General features: G+C 47.9%; 1 protein-coding gene across 1 annotated transcript in view; it reads right to left on the reverse strand.

The window, feature by feature from the left end:
• The window catches only part of LOC126291632 (uncharacterized), a 109368-nt gene that overhangs the window by 24481 nt on the left and 70053 nt on the right, over positions 1–14834 (reverse strand). The window contains exon 6 of the mRNA XM_049985197.1: positions 11749–11887. Within this exon, the coding sequence (XP_049841154.1) occupies positions 11749–11887 (139 nt within the window). The remainder of the gene's footprint in view (positions 1–11748; positions 11888–14834) is intronic.

Raw genomic sequence — 14834 nt, forward strand, 5'->3', positions numbered from 1 at the left:
CTAGAACTTAGAACTACTTAAACCTAAGTAACCTAAGGACATCACACACACATCCATGCCCAAGACAGGACACGAACCTGCGACCGTAGCGGTGACGCGGTTCCAGACTGTAGCGCCTACAACCGCTCGGCCACTCCGTCCAGCCATTACTTAGTGAACGACCCTCGTAGTACCTGATGTTTTCTGCAGTCATAACCGCACCACTAAGTGAACTATACCTGTCAATATACGCTAACCGCTTTGCGTCCACGCTTCAAAATCTGACCTGCCGGCCAGGGGAAAATAATTATCAATAGCTTGCCCTCGAGGCCTAAAAACAAACTACTCGTAATAGGTATAACTATTAGTCTGTCACTCCTAAGAGCTATAATTATTAGTGTGGAAATGAAGTAAACACTGATATGATGTTGTTCAGTACACAGTCTTCCGTAACCAATAAAAATTTCTGCACTTGTACCACTAAGAGCCTGTGTGCAGAGACTAAGAGCAATTCTATCGCACTTCCCTGGGACCACTCCTGTTGATAGCCTTGTCTCTGACGATCTTTCATCAAGGAGGACGAAGTATTGCTTTTTATTATTTAACTTCGATCCACTCATACGTGGATAGCTAAACCGTATGCTTAGACGTTTGCCAACAGCGTGCCATTTATTAACACAGATTTTTACATCATCTTCCAGTACTTACAAGGACGTACATTCTACAATAGTTTGCAGTTTCTATTGGTTCAAATGGTTCAAATGGCTCTGAGCACTATGAGACTCAACATCTGAGGTCATCAGTCCCCTAGAACTTTGAACTAATTAAACCTAACTAACCTAAGGACATCACGCACATCCATGCCCGAGGCAGGATTCGAACCTGCGACTGTAGCAGTCACGCGTTTCCAGACTGAAGTGCGTTGAACCGCATTGCCACCGCGGCCGGCACTCTCTACTGTTGGGTCCAATTTGATTCCGCAGCCCAGGGCTGTGGGTCTTTAAGAAGCCCACAATACTTTCAGTGAGTACAGACATTTCCCGCTCGTGTTGTTGTTCACGGGCCGCCCCGTGGGTCTCACCGCGCTTTCCTTCACGGCAACCCCCGTACGTTCCGGCCGTGGTTACGTTTTTGGCAACGAGGTAGCCAGTGGTCTTGTTCGCACGGAGGCGAAGTTGGTCTGCCTGCTGGAGCAACAGCAGCAGCAGCAGCTCCAGTTAGATACCTTACAGCAGTCACTGCTATTGTTTACGGATAGTTGATGCTAGGGACGCACTGCCACGACAACTTCCGAGTCCTCGGGGCTCGGATGCTTTCCCACGCCCGCCGTCGTTACCTCCATTTAATGACGCTAAACAAGACTGGGAAACGTACTTAATCGACTGAAACAACATTTCGCGGCTTTTCAAGTCACGGACGCCTGCTCGCAGCGGACGTCGTTCCCGTCTCGGGCCTCCCCGGACACGTTCTTTCTGCTCCGCAAGTTGGCACCGTTGTCGGATCCTATGGCTCTCTCTTTCCAGGAAATATACCTTTTGTTGACGAACTATTATTCCCGACGCTACCACGTGGTCGCCTCTCGACTGGAGTTCCACCAGGAGGCTTCGGGCGCGGACTCCGTGGTCCGGGATGTGGTGGTTCAGCTGGCTCCCGATCCCGAGGTCCGCACTGACACGTCGAAGCTCGATAACCCCTCCTCGGAAGGGATTCTCCGCATTGCCCACTCCTTTGAAATTGCTCGAGCGGCCGCAAGTGGTGGCGATCGATGCGTTCCAGAGGGTTCTGCCCTCGCGCCGGCACCATCGGGACTCCTCTTTGCCTGACGCCGCTGTGGATTCGGCGCCTCCGGTCGCCCCTCGCCGCCTGTTGCGCGGCCCCCTTCCCCCTTTGCCCACAGTGCTTTACCGCACATTCTCGAGCCGATTGTCCCACCGCTGGAAAACGTGCACGCTGTGTCGCGAGGAGGGCCTCGTCCGATCGTTTTGTCGTAGTCGGTCGACTCGCTCCGGTCCAGCCCCTCCTGCTCCTCGAGATACCGTCCGTGCCCTGCACTCATAAGGGGAGGCAACGACGTTTGGAACGCGGATTTACTGAAAACTCCGTTCGCTCGTAGTGCTCCACGAGGACAACAAAATGTGTGAGCAGTAGCGCGTACTTCTCAAGCGTTATTCAAAAAATCGCAAGATAATATCGATCGTCAAATATATATGCCTGTGCATGGTCATTTTTACCGTGAAGTGCCGGTAGCCGAATGGTTAGCATTAAAGCCCCGTAATCGCTGGCTCTCTGGATCGAGTCGCACTTGTCAGTTTTTTTTTATTTGCAACTCACAATTTTCTCTGCTATTTATATTACAATTGATGAAATGGGAAAAATACGTGTAATCGGATGAACTTTTATTAAATTTACAATGTTATTTGGCAGTCTACAAATTTTTATTCACACACACTCACACACACACACATGACTCTGAGGACTATGGGACTTAACCTCTGAGATCATGAGTCCCCTAGAACTTAGAACTACTTAAATATAACTAACCTAAGGACATCACACACATCCATGCCCGAGGCAGGATTCGAACCTGCGAACGTAGCGGCAGCGAGTCCAGACTGTAGCGCCTAGAAACGCTCGGCCACTCTCGCCGGCAAATTTTTACTATCACAAACAATATAATATTCATAACTACCGTCTAATAAACGACCAAACGCATAAAGTGATACTGAAAATGTATCCTTGTCTGTGTCTTCGAAATTGTTCGTATTTAATGGAAAGACAACGAGAAGTTGCTTCTCGTGAAGACGCTATTAAAATACACTCGATACTGCATGACCAATGATCAGCGCCGACATTTAAAGAAGTGCTGCGTTATGCGTGGTTTGCTTCCACATTATCGGCCGAAAGAGAGGTTTTTGAAAATGTTAAAGAGGTTTGTTTTTCCACGGAACACCTCAAAATACCTTGCGTCTGCGGAAACATAGCATTTATTCAATGCAGATGGCGCCGTTAAACTTTGTTTTTCACGTTTTTACGAAAAATACCATCCTGCAACGGCTAATGTTTCATTCTACATCTTTCGAAAACCGTCTGTGCCGGTCAAAACTGGGAGGTAACAAGTGGTTTTGGGCTCCTTCCAGGTATGCACGATTTCTCAAATCACGGACAAGCATACATTTTCGGTATCACTTTATGCGTTTGGTCGTTTACTAGTCGATAGTTATGAATATTGTATTATTCGTGATATTAAAAATTCGTAGACTACCAAATAACATTGTAAATTTAATAAAAGTTCCTCCGATTACGCGTATTTTGCCAGTTTTATCAACTGTAATATAAATAGTAAAGAAAATGACTGTGATAGAAATAAAAAAAATTGAAAAGCGGGACTAGATCCAGCGACCCAGCGATTACGAGGCTTGAACGCTAACCACTTTCTTTTTATAAAAAATCTCATTCTGTTCACTTTTGTTCTTTGCATCTGCTCGGGGCTGACGTTGTAAGACATTCGTATAACTTCGTTGTTGATCCATTACCTCAGCTTTTTTATTACAGAGGGCAGCTAACCCTCTGACCGAACACGCTGAGCTACCGTGCCGGCACCACTCGGCAATACCCGCTTCATGGTTAGAATGGCCACGCACAGATATGTATATTTGACGACCGAAATTATCTTGCGATTTTCTCAGTAACGCTTGAGAAGTCCACGCTACTGCTCACACATTGTGTTGTCCTCGTGGAGTACTACGAGTGTGCGAAGTTTGCGGTAAATCCGACTTCCAAACGTCGTGACCTCGCCTTGTGAGTCGTCCCGCAGAACGACCCGTCTGCGCAGAAGCTGTTCCTCGCGCTCCACCTTTTCACTGAGAAATCAGCTCTCAGCTCGACAGTAGGGCCACCGTCTCCCTGATTAATATGGCGACATATGCCCGCCTGGGCTCTTCTCAGTTGTCACCTCCCTGTCCGCGTTTTGTCGCCTGCGCAGACAGTTCCGTTCGCCTTGTAAGTAGGCTGTTTAGCTTTTTTTTATTGGTAACGCCGCCACGTAGCGCTCTGTATGAAAATCACTGGCTGTGCCCTGTGCAGTCTGTGGCTGGTTTGCATTGTTGTCTGCCATCGTAGTGTTGGGCAGCGGCAGCTGGATGCTAACAGCGCGTAGCGTTGCGCAATTGGAGGTGAGCCGCCACCAGTGGTGGACGTGGGGAGAGAGATGGCGGAGTTTTGAAATTTGTAAGAATTGATGTCACGAACTGATATATATATATTATGACTATTAAGGTAAATACATTCTTTGTTCTCTATTAAAATTTTTCATTTGCTAACTGTGCCTATCAGTAGTTAGTGACTTCCGTAGTCTGAAACTTTTAGTTAGCTGGCAGTAGTGGCACTCGCTGTACTGCAGTAGTTCGAGTAACGAAGATTTTTGTGAGGTAAGTGATTTGTGAAAGGTATAGGTTAATGTTAGTCAGGGCCATTCTTTTGTAGGGATTATTGAAAGTCAAATTGCGTTGCGCTAAAAAATATTGTGTGTCAGTTTAAGCACAGTCGTGTATAATTTTTCTCAGTGGACGTTTCACCCTTCGAGCGCCGTTCGTCGTCCAGGCGACGTACAAGCGTCTTCCCCGGCTCCTTACCCTATTTGTCGTCGACCTTCCGTCGGCTTCGAATACTTTTGACTCGGATGCGTTTCAACTGTTTGGATTTTCAATTTTCGACGAAGTTAAGGTCGTTTCCACGGCCGATCCTTTTCGGGACTCGGACTATCTGTGCTCTGCTTTTGCGTCGTCGTTTGCTACGGATTTCGGGTGTGCTTCCGATTTTCAGGCGCACATTACATTTAGGCTCGCTTGTTTCGGGCACAGCCCCTTCCGGTGGCCTTATTTCCTGCGGTCGAGAGGGAACTCGACCGGCTCCAGGCCGCTGACGTGCTGGAACCTGCAGCGGTCGTACGGAAACCCAGTGAGTTCCTTGGGCTGCGTGGGGACTTGGGCGCTACTGTCAGTGCTCAGCACCTCCCCATTCCCTGACAGGAAAACCTTCTCGCCGAGCTAGCCGAGATCGGCCTGGCTGAGGTGTACCAGCAGTTACCCTCAGATGCCAATTTCCAGAACATCACGGTTATCGACACACCTATCGAGTTATAGAAGTGCCTTCCCTTTGGTGTCTCTTTGGCGCCGGCCATTTTCCAGCGGTTCCTGGAGCAGCTTACGCAGCCTATCCCCCGCCAGCATGAATTATCTGGATGACATCGCGGTCACCGGGTGTTTCCGCCAGGAACATTTGCAAAACCTCCATGCCCTATTACGTGCTCTGCAGTCTGCTGGTTTACGCTGTCGGCTGAGAAAGTGTTATTTTTTTCAACCGGAAGTGGAATACTTAGGTCACTGGCTTAGCAAAGATGACATTCGCCCTTCGGGTCGCAATGTCACGGCCATTGGGACCCCTCCTCGTCCCAAGGACTTATCTGACCACCAGGTGTTACTTATCACTTAAAGTTCAGGCTGCCTCCGTTGCTCAACCCCTGAATAACTTGTGTCGCAAAGGGGCGCCTTTTGATGCGACTCCTGCCTGTGACTATGCTTTTCTCCATTTAAAGCTCATGCCTAACTCCCTTCTCTCCAGACCGGCCCTCGGTTTGTGGCGGCTGATGCCTCGTCATACGGCATTGGGATCATCCTCGTGTATCGAGATGCCGATGGCTGCGAACGCCACATTGTTTATACCTCTAGGCTAGGCGGAAATTAAGACGCGTATAGCGCGTGTGGCGCGACGCAGCGCAGCGCGCGTTTTTGTAACACCACAGGTTCAAATGGGGCCACGCAAATTGCGACGCGACGCGACAGGGACGCGACACGCGCCTGCGCCAGGTCGCGAGGCGCTGTGGTTGTGAGGCTAGGAGCAAATTGAGACGCGTATAGCAAGTATGACGTGACACGACACTACAGCGCGACACGTACGTTCCGCACAGGTCGCGCGGGTGCAGCGCATATTGCGACGCGTATACCGTACTTCGCACGCGCCGTCTGGCGACTCTCTGCCCTGACAAAACCGAAGTGCGCGCAACCTGTTATCTTTCTCAAACGATTTTACACAAACTATTCACTGAAAATGTATAATTTTTGCCTTACTTGTAGCGTTACATGTCAGCTTCGTGACTAAGTGCCCATCAACTCGCTAATGACTGTTCTTATTGTGATGCACACATTTTAGTAAGACGCTACGCAAAACTCAAAACTTTTGCAACGAAAACTAGGGGTCGCTATGAATTTGCGTTTGGTGCGTATTACACCATATGTTGCTGCGTATGAAATTTAGCTAACATGCTGAATTTTTGTTTTGACTTGTGAGGAGGTCTCTATGTGCCTCCGATCTCGAGAAAATGGATCCCATATAGGGCGCTCACTTCCGGTCTCACGCCCGCGAGCAGACCCGCCTTTGTCAGCAGCAGATTTCAACAAATTAAATATATCTAATCGTAACACTCTTTTAGGATATTCCTACTTTCGTAATAATACTGACCATTGCCTTCATTTGTGTAGCCTCTTGTTGTGTAATTAGTTTATTAATGCTGATAATGTCAATATGCAACAATTGAAATGCTTTTTCTCATCACGGCAAACCAATTAAAACATTGTTCTTTGTGACTCCTTTTCGACTGTTTCTAGCTTGCAGTGGAAATATGTTGTTCAAATGCATGTAGTACAGTGTGTCGTATTACATTATTACATACATATCAGAGTAACCACAGTGAACCATCTATACTTCTGATCGTGGACGCTTTTTACCACAAGAACAAAGGGATCACACCTGTGGAGATTATCCCTTTCTAAATTTTTGTAACAGATCGTACAGATACACTAGATTACTAGGCAGCGAGAATATACCCTTGCTTTACTTTCCTGCCTTGATTCTTAATCACATGATTTTATAATACTCCTTGCTTCCTTATTCACTACCCTCTGTCCCTTCTTACGATCTGAAAACATCGCGGAGGCATAAGATACAATTCCAGTGGCCAGTGGCTCATCAGTTACTGAAGTATACGTTTTTCTTGACAGAAGAAAAACAAAACAAAACTATGCGTATATAAATAACAGAAAACTATAACGTGCTAACGAAGTAAGCTGGAGCGTTTAAATGGCGGAAAACGAAACACTACCCAAAGGCAATAAAATTCAGTACACAGTAAGGCAAAATTTATCGTATTGGCAATACTACCACTCCTGATATGCGTCGTTCCGATGTGAGCACATGGCCGGGCTACTCTTCCGCTCTCCGCCTCCAATTTCCCACGGTGCTAGCGAGGCAAGCTCGACGCGCGGCGCGAGAAACTGTGCCTCAGCCACAACGCCGAGCGACCTGGCGCAGGCGCGTGTCGCGTCCCAGTCGCGTCGCGTCGCAGTTTGCGCGGTCCCATTTGAACCTGTGACGTTACAAAAAGGCGCGCTGCGCTGCGTCGCGCCACACGCGCTGTACGCGTCTCAATTTGCGCCTAGCCTGAGGCACAGTTTCTCGCGTTCGCGTGCCTCGGTAGCACCGTGGGAAAGTTGAGGCGGGGAGCGGAAAAGTAGCCCGGCCATGTGCTCACATCGGAACGGCGCATATGAGCCATGGTAATATTGCCCATACGATAAATTTTGCCTTAATGCCTACTAAATTTTATTACCTTTGGGTAGTGTTTCTTTTTTCGCCATTTAAACGCTCCAGCTTTCTTCGATAGTACATTATACTTTTCTGTTATTTATATCTGTATAGTTTTCTTTTCTTTTGTTTTTCTTCGGTCAAGAAAAATGCATACTTCAGTAACTGATGAGCCATTGGCCGCTGGAATTGTATCTTATGCCTCCGCGACGTTTTCAGATTGCAAGAAGGGACAGAGGGTAGTGAATAAGGAAGCAAGGGATATTATAAAACCATGTGATTAAGAAGCAAAGCAGGAAAGTAAAACAACATTATCTTCCCACTGCCTAGTATGCTGGCGTATCTGTTCGATCTGTTACAAAGATTTAGAAAGGGATAATCTCCACTGATGTGATCCCTTTGTGCTCCTGGTAAAAAGCGTCCAAAATCTGAAGTATAAAAGTCTCACTGTGATTATTTGGATATGGATGTAATAATGTAATACGACACGCTGTACTATATGCATGTAAACATCACATTTCCACTGCAAGCTAGAAACAGTCTAAAAGCAGTCACAAATAACAATGTTTTAATTGGTTCGCAGTGATGAGGAAAAGCATTTCAATTGTTGCATCCACATTATCAGCATTAATAAACTAATTATACAACAGGCAACACAAATGAAAAAAGTGGTCGGTATTATTGCAAAAGTAGGAATATCCTAAAAGAGTGTCATGATTAGATATATTTAATTTGTTGAAAGCAGATCTACTTTCATGACAATGTTTTTCGAACTCGAGTTCACGAGGTACACATGGCTAGCTTGTGCATTCCTGTCGCGCGCATTATCCTCCACTACTGACAACACACTGACCATTGTGTTGTGCGACAGAACAATTGTTTATTTTCTCAATAACAACTATTTTATTCAGGCTCACACATTGTCAGTTTGGCAAGTTTAATTGTGCTTGCTTTGTCACAGAGTAATTTGCCAAACTTATCTCACAACAGGTATTACGACAGAATTCCGAAATTCCGAAACGGAGTGCCTCATTAAACAAGTAATTGGCAATCACAGAGCTCGACAGCTTACGAAAAACCTCTTTGTGTCGGTTTGGAGTGATATAAAAGAAGAAATTTAATGTTTATTTTCAAACTAGGAAGCTCTTGTTTCGCTAGCCGTCGATAACTCTTAAAAAATTAGTCACTGGAGTGAAATAAATAAAAAGGAAAGTATAAGTCTTGGTATATCGCCACAGATAAGAAAGTTCCGTGTGTTTAAGAATTGGCAAAACACTCTTCTCCTTGTGTGCTATCATTCGCCAAACTTTTGTTTCGATATCTCGAACAGTTTAGGAGATGTGAGAGATGCGAGTATTTCATTCTCGCGTGCGTGAGATCGGAAGTGAGCACGCTACATGGGTTCCATTTTCTCGAGATCGGAGGCAGATAGAGACCTCCTCACAAGTCAAAACAAAAATTCAACATGTTAGCTAAATTTCATACGCAGCAACATATGGTGTAATTCGCACCAAACGTAAAATCATAGCGACCCCTAATTTTCATTGCAAACTTTTTGGAGTTTTCCGTAGTGTCAAACTAAACTGTGTACATCACAATAAGAATGGTCATTAGCCAGGCCAGCTCTTCTTCCCACTGCCGCCCACCTCGGCAATGTGCGGGGCATCTCCGCCCCTACGCGCCAGTTTCAAGGGAGGGATCTGGTACAGCGCGCTGCGGACTTTGAATCTGTCCCAGACAGCGTGGACATCGAAGAGCCCTAGAGGTCTCCGCACGATCGCCCCGTAAGCCGTGGTGGCGTGTGCCTCTGGCCCACATTTAATGCGGCGGCACACACTGGAACACGGCGTCCCTGCCTCCCCGTTCGTGTACTCAAGCGCCTGCCTCCCGCACAGCCAATCAGTCTAACCTTGGCCTGCATCTCTCGACATCTCGCCTCACACAGGGTACTGTGTACGAGTGGACGTGATTGATTAGTTAGGTGGAAGAACATGGGGCCCCATCGAGACATCACCAACAATGCATGCCCAAACGTTCACAGAAAATCTGTGTTGATGACGTGATTGCACAATTGCGTGCGGATTCTCGTTAGCCCACAGATGTTGATTGTGAAAATTTACAATTTGGTCGCGTTGGAATGAAGCCACATCCGTAAAGAGAACATTTGCACTGAAATGAGGATTGACACATTGTTGGATGAACCATTCGCAGAAGTGTACCCGTGGAGGCCAATCAGCTGCTGACAGTGCCTGCACACGCTGTAGATGGTACGGAAACAACAGGTTTTCCCATAGCACTCTCCATACAGTGACATGTCAACGTTACCTTGTACAGCAGCAACTTCTCTGACGCTGACATTTAGATTATCGTCAATTGCACGAAGAATTGCCTCGTCCATTGCAGGTGTCCTCGTAGTTCTAGGTCTTCCCCAGTCGCGAGTCATAGGCTGGAATGTTCCGTGCTCCCTAAGACGCCGATCAATTGCTTCGAACGTCTTCCTGTCGGGACAACTTCGTTCTGGAAATCTGTCTCGATACAAACGTACCGCGCCACGGCTATTGCCCCGTACTAATCCATACATCAAATGGGCATCTGCCAACTCCGCATTTGTAAACACTGCACTGACTGCAAAACCACGTTCGTGATGAACACTAACCTATCGATGCTACTCACTGATGTGCTTGATGCTAGTACTGTAGAGCAATGAGTCGCATGTCAACACAAGCACCGAAGTCAACATTACCGTCCTTCAAGTGGGCCAACTGGCGGTTAATCGAGGAAGTACAGTACATACTGACGAAACTAAAATGAGCGCTAACATGGAAATTAAGCGTTTCCGGACACATGTCCACAAAACATCTTTTCTTTATTTGTGTATCAGGAATGTTTCCTGAAAGTTTGGCCGTACCTTTTTGTTGTTGGTTGTTTTTGGGGAAGGAGACCAGACAGCGAGGTCATCGGTCTCATCGGATTAGGGAAGGACGGAGAAGAACGTCAGCCGTGCCCTTTGAATGGAACCATCTCGGCATTTGCCTGGAGCGATTTAGGAAAATCACGGAAAACCTAAATCAGGATGGCCAGACGCTGGATTGAACCGTACCTTTCTGTAACACTCTGTATAAGAGAGCTGAATAACGGCTGTGAAGATGTCTATACGTGCATAGACGTGGAGTTGTGGAGCAACTGACCGCCCAAATGAACCACGAGGCTGCCAACAGTGCCTTCTCAATGACCGTTCAGTGAACATTGGTGTATGTGGGCCTCCAGAGCTGGTCCATAGTTCATCCACCCGTGCTCACTGTCGTGATCAGCGAAGCAGGTTGGAACTTGCACGCCAGTAGCGCAACTGTGCATCCAGTGAGTAGCGACAGGTTCCATCGTAAAGATGGCTCCTGCCATGTTTGACACGAAACGTCTGAAAGGGAATACCGTGAAACAATCGTTGGAAGGGTCCAGGCTGGACGGCATTCCCAGGGTGAGCTCGTCATTCTCGAAGGAACAATGAATCAGTACAAGTATGCATTTATCCTTGGGGACCATGCAGTTCTTTTCTCCTCGTCACGATAGCATCTATCAGCAGGACAACACAGCAGGTCACACAGCTTTCAGTGTATGTGCACGGTTCGAAGACCACCAGGGTGCGTTTACAGTGCTCCCCTGTCTACCAACTGCCACAGATTTATACCTAACCGAGAAACTGTGGGAGCACACTGATCGGCCTCTTCGCTGCACGGATCCCTAACCGAGAAACCTTGTGCGGCACTGGAGTTCGCGTGGCTTCACATCCGTGTTAGTATCATCCAGAGCCTCACTGACCCTCTTCCTGCACGCTGGCTCTGAGCACTGTGGGACTTAACATCTGAGATCATCAGTCCCCTAGAACTTAGAACTACTTAAACCTAACTAACCTAAGGACATCACACACATCCAAGCCCGAGGCAGGATTCGAACCTGCGACCGTAGCGGTCGCTCGTTCCCAGACTGAAGCGCCTAGAACCGCTTGACCACACTGGCCAGCTCCTGCACGTATAGCAGCGGTCTGCGCTGCAGAAGGTGGTTATTTGGGCTTTTGACTGGTGGTCACATTAACGAGACTGGACAGTGTAAGTGTTATCGACGATCGCGGCTTACCTGTTGGTCGTGTTCGCGGTCGTGCACGTCCTGCTCGACGCTGTTGAGGGAGCTGTGCACCTCGAGCAGGCCGCCGTGCGACGTCGACGTGTTGGTCGTGCCGCTGGGCGCAGGCAGCACGGTGAGCCGGACCGACCTCCTGCACGTCACACACACACACACACGTGCAGGACAGAGGCTGCGGCTACACAAGTAAAGTCGGCGAAACGCCGAGGGCAGGGCCCAAAACCAGAAGGGGCTGATAATATTGGAGTTTGTTTCCTTTATTCTACAAACTCGGACCCACATTTTGTTTTTGTTTTTGAGAAAAGAACAAAATAATTTTTTAAAAAAATGTCTGTATTATTTACTTTATAATGTTATGCACCACTTACGTTTTACTATCCATTACTAATAATAAATACACTCCTGGAAATTGAAATAAGAACACCGTGAATTCATTGTCCCAGGAAGGGGAAACTTTATTGACACATTCCTGGGGTCAGGTACATCACATGATCACACTGACAGAACCACAGGCACATAGACACAGGCAACAGAGCATGCACAATGTCGGCACTAGTACAGTGTATATCCACCTTTCGCAGCAATGCAGGATGCTATTCTCCCATGGAGACGATCGTAAAGATGCTGGATGTAGTCCTGTGGAACGGCTTGCCATGCCATTTCCACCTGGCGCCTCAGTTGGACCAGCGTTCGTGCTGGACGTGCAGACCGCGTGAGACGACGCTTCATCCAGTCCCAAACATGCTCAGTGGGGGACAGATCCGGAGATCTTGCTGGCCAGGGTAGTTGACTTACACCTTGTAGAGCACGTTGGGTGGCACGGGATACATGCGGACGTGCATTGTCCTGTTGGAACAGCAAGTTCCCTTGCCGGTCTAGGAATGGTAGAACGATGGGTTCGATGACGGTTTGGATGTACCGTGCACTATTCAGTGTCCCCTCGACGATCACTAGAGGTGACGGCCAGTGTAGGAGATAGCTCCCCACACCATGATGCCGGGTGTTGGCCCTGTGTGCCTCGGTCGTATGCAGTCCTGATTGTGGCGCTCACCTGCACGGCGACAAACACGCATATGACTATCATTGGCACCAAGGCAGAAGCGACTCTCATCGCTGAAGACGACACGTCTCCATTCGTCCCTCCATTCACGCCTGTCGCGACACCACTGGAGGCGGGATGCACGATGTTGGGGCGTGAGCGGAAGACGGCCTAACGGTGTGCGGGATCGTAGCCCAGCTTCATGGAGACGGTTGCGAATGGTCCTCGCCGATACCCCAGGAGCAACAGTGTCCCTAATTTGCTGGGAAGTGGCGGTGCGGTCCCCTACGGCTCTGCGTAGGATCCTACGGTCTTGGCGGGCATCCGTGCGTCGCTGCGGTCCGGTCCCAGGTCGACGGGCACGTGCACCTTCGGCCGACCACTGGCGACAACATCGATGTACTGTGGAGACCTCACGCCCCACGTGTTGAGCAATTCGGCGGTACGTCCACCCGGCCTCCCGCATGCCCACTATACGCCCTCGCTCAAAGTCCGTCAACTGCACATACGGTTCACGTCCACGCTGTCGCGGCATGCTACCAGTGTTAAAGACTGCGATGGAGCTCCGTATGCCACGGCAAACTGGCTGACACTGACGGCGGCGGTGCACAAATGCTGCGCAGCTAGCGCCATTCGACGGCCAACACCGCGGTTCCTGGTGTGTCCGCTGTGCCGTGCGTGTGATCATTGCTTATACAGCCCTCTCGCAGTGTCCGGAGCAAGTATAGTGGGTCTGACACACCGGTGTCAATGTGTTCTTTTTTCCATTTCCAGGAGTGTACATCTACGTCTACATGATTACTCTGCACTTCACATTTAAGTGCTTGGCAGAGGATTCATCAAACCCCAATCATACTATCTCTCTACCATTCCACTCCCGACCAGCACGCAGGGAAAACGAACACCTAAACCTTTCTGTTCGAGCTCTAATTTCTCTTATTTTATTTTGATGATCATTCCTACCTATGTAGGTTGGGCTCAACAAAATATTTTCGCCTTCGGAAGAGAAAGTTGGTGACTGAAATTTCGTAAATAGATCTCGCCGCAACGAAAAACGTCTTTGCTTTAATGACTTCCATCCCAACTCGCGTATCATATCTGCCACTCTCTCTCTCCTATTACGGGATAATACAAAACGAGCTGCCCTTTTTTTGCACCCTTTCGATATCCTCCGTCAATCCCACCTGGTAAGGATCCCACACCGCGCAGCAAAATTCTAACAGAGAACGAACGAGTGTAGTGTAAGCTGTCTCTTTAGTGGACTCGTTGCATCTTCTAAGACGGTAAATTACAGCATCATCTGCGAACAACCTAAGAGAACTGCTCAGATTGTCACCCAGGTCATTTATATAGACCAGGAACAGCAGAGGTCCCAGGACGCTTCCCTGAGGAATACCTGATATCACTTCAGTTTTACTCGATGATTTGCCGTCTATTACTTCGAACTGCGACCTTCGTGGCAGGAAATCACGAATCCAGCCGCACAACTGAGACGATACCCCACAGGCCCGCAGCTCCATTAGAAGTACTACTGTTTTGTCTGCTTGTATTTGAACTCGTTAATCTTCAAAACTACAAGACGAATTTTCATTGAATTTTCGCAGGTAGCTCAAGCATAGTTCGATGCAGGGTGTAGGGTTTACTTCATCAAACTCGTACCACGAAAAAGAAAGATATCGTGGTTTAAATTTTTAAACGTTCTGGTCTGTCCGCCTGAACACTCTAATTTCCAAAACTGCTACACGAATTTTCATGGGGTTTTCACAGGTAACTTGAGCATAGTTTGGGGCACTGCACAAGTTTTATTTCATCAACATCGGATCACGACACAAAGGATAGCTATACATACTATGAAACTATATGTATGTACGTATGATTCACATCTCCTCCAAAACCGTTGGACCAATTTCAATTAAACTTCGTGCGCAAAGCACTTAGTGCCTGAAAAGAATCGGTGTGAGGGTAAGAACTACTAACCTTTCAAAGGGGACGGGGGTGAAAAAGAAGTGTAGGCTACAAAGCGAGAATACCCAGATTTTAT

The sequence above is a fragment of the Schistocerca gregaria genome, chromosome 9 (genome assembly GCF_023897955.1).
Source record: "Schistocerca gregaria isolate iqSchGreg1 chromosome 9, iqSchGreg1.2, whole genome shotgun sequence".
NCBI classification, from domain to species: Eukaryota; Metazoa; Arthropoda; class Insecta; order Orthoptera; family Acrididae; genus Schistocerca; species Schistocerca gregaria.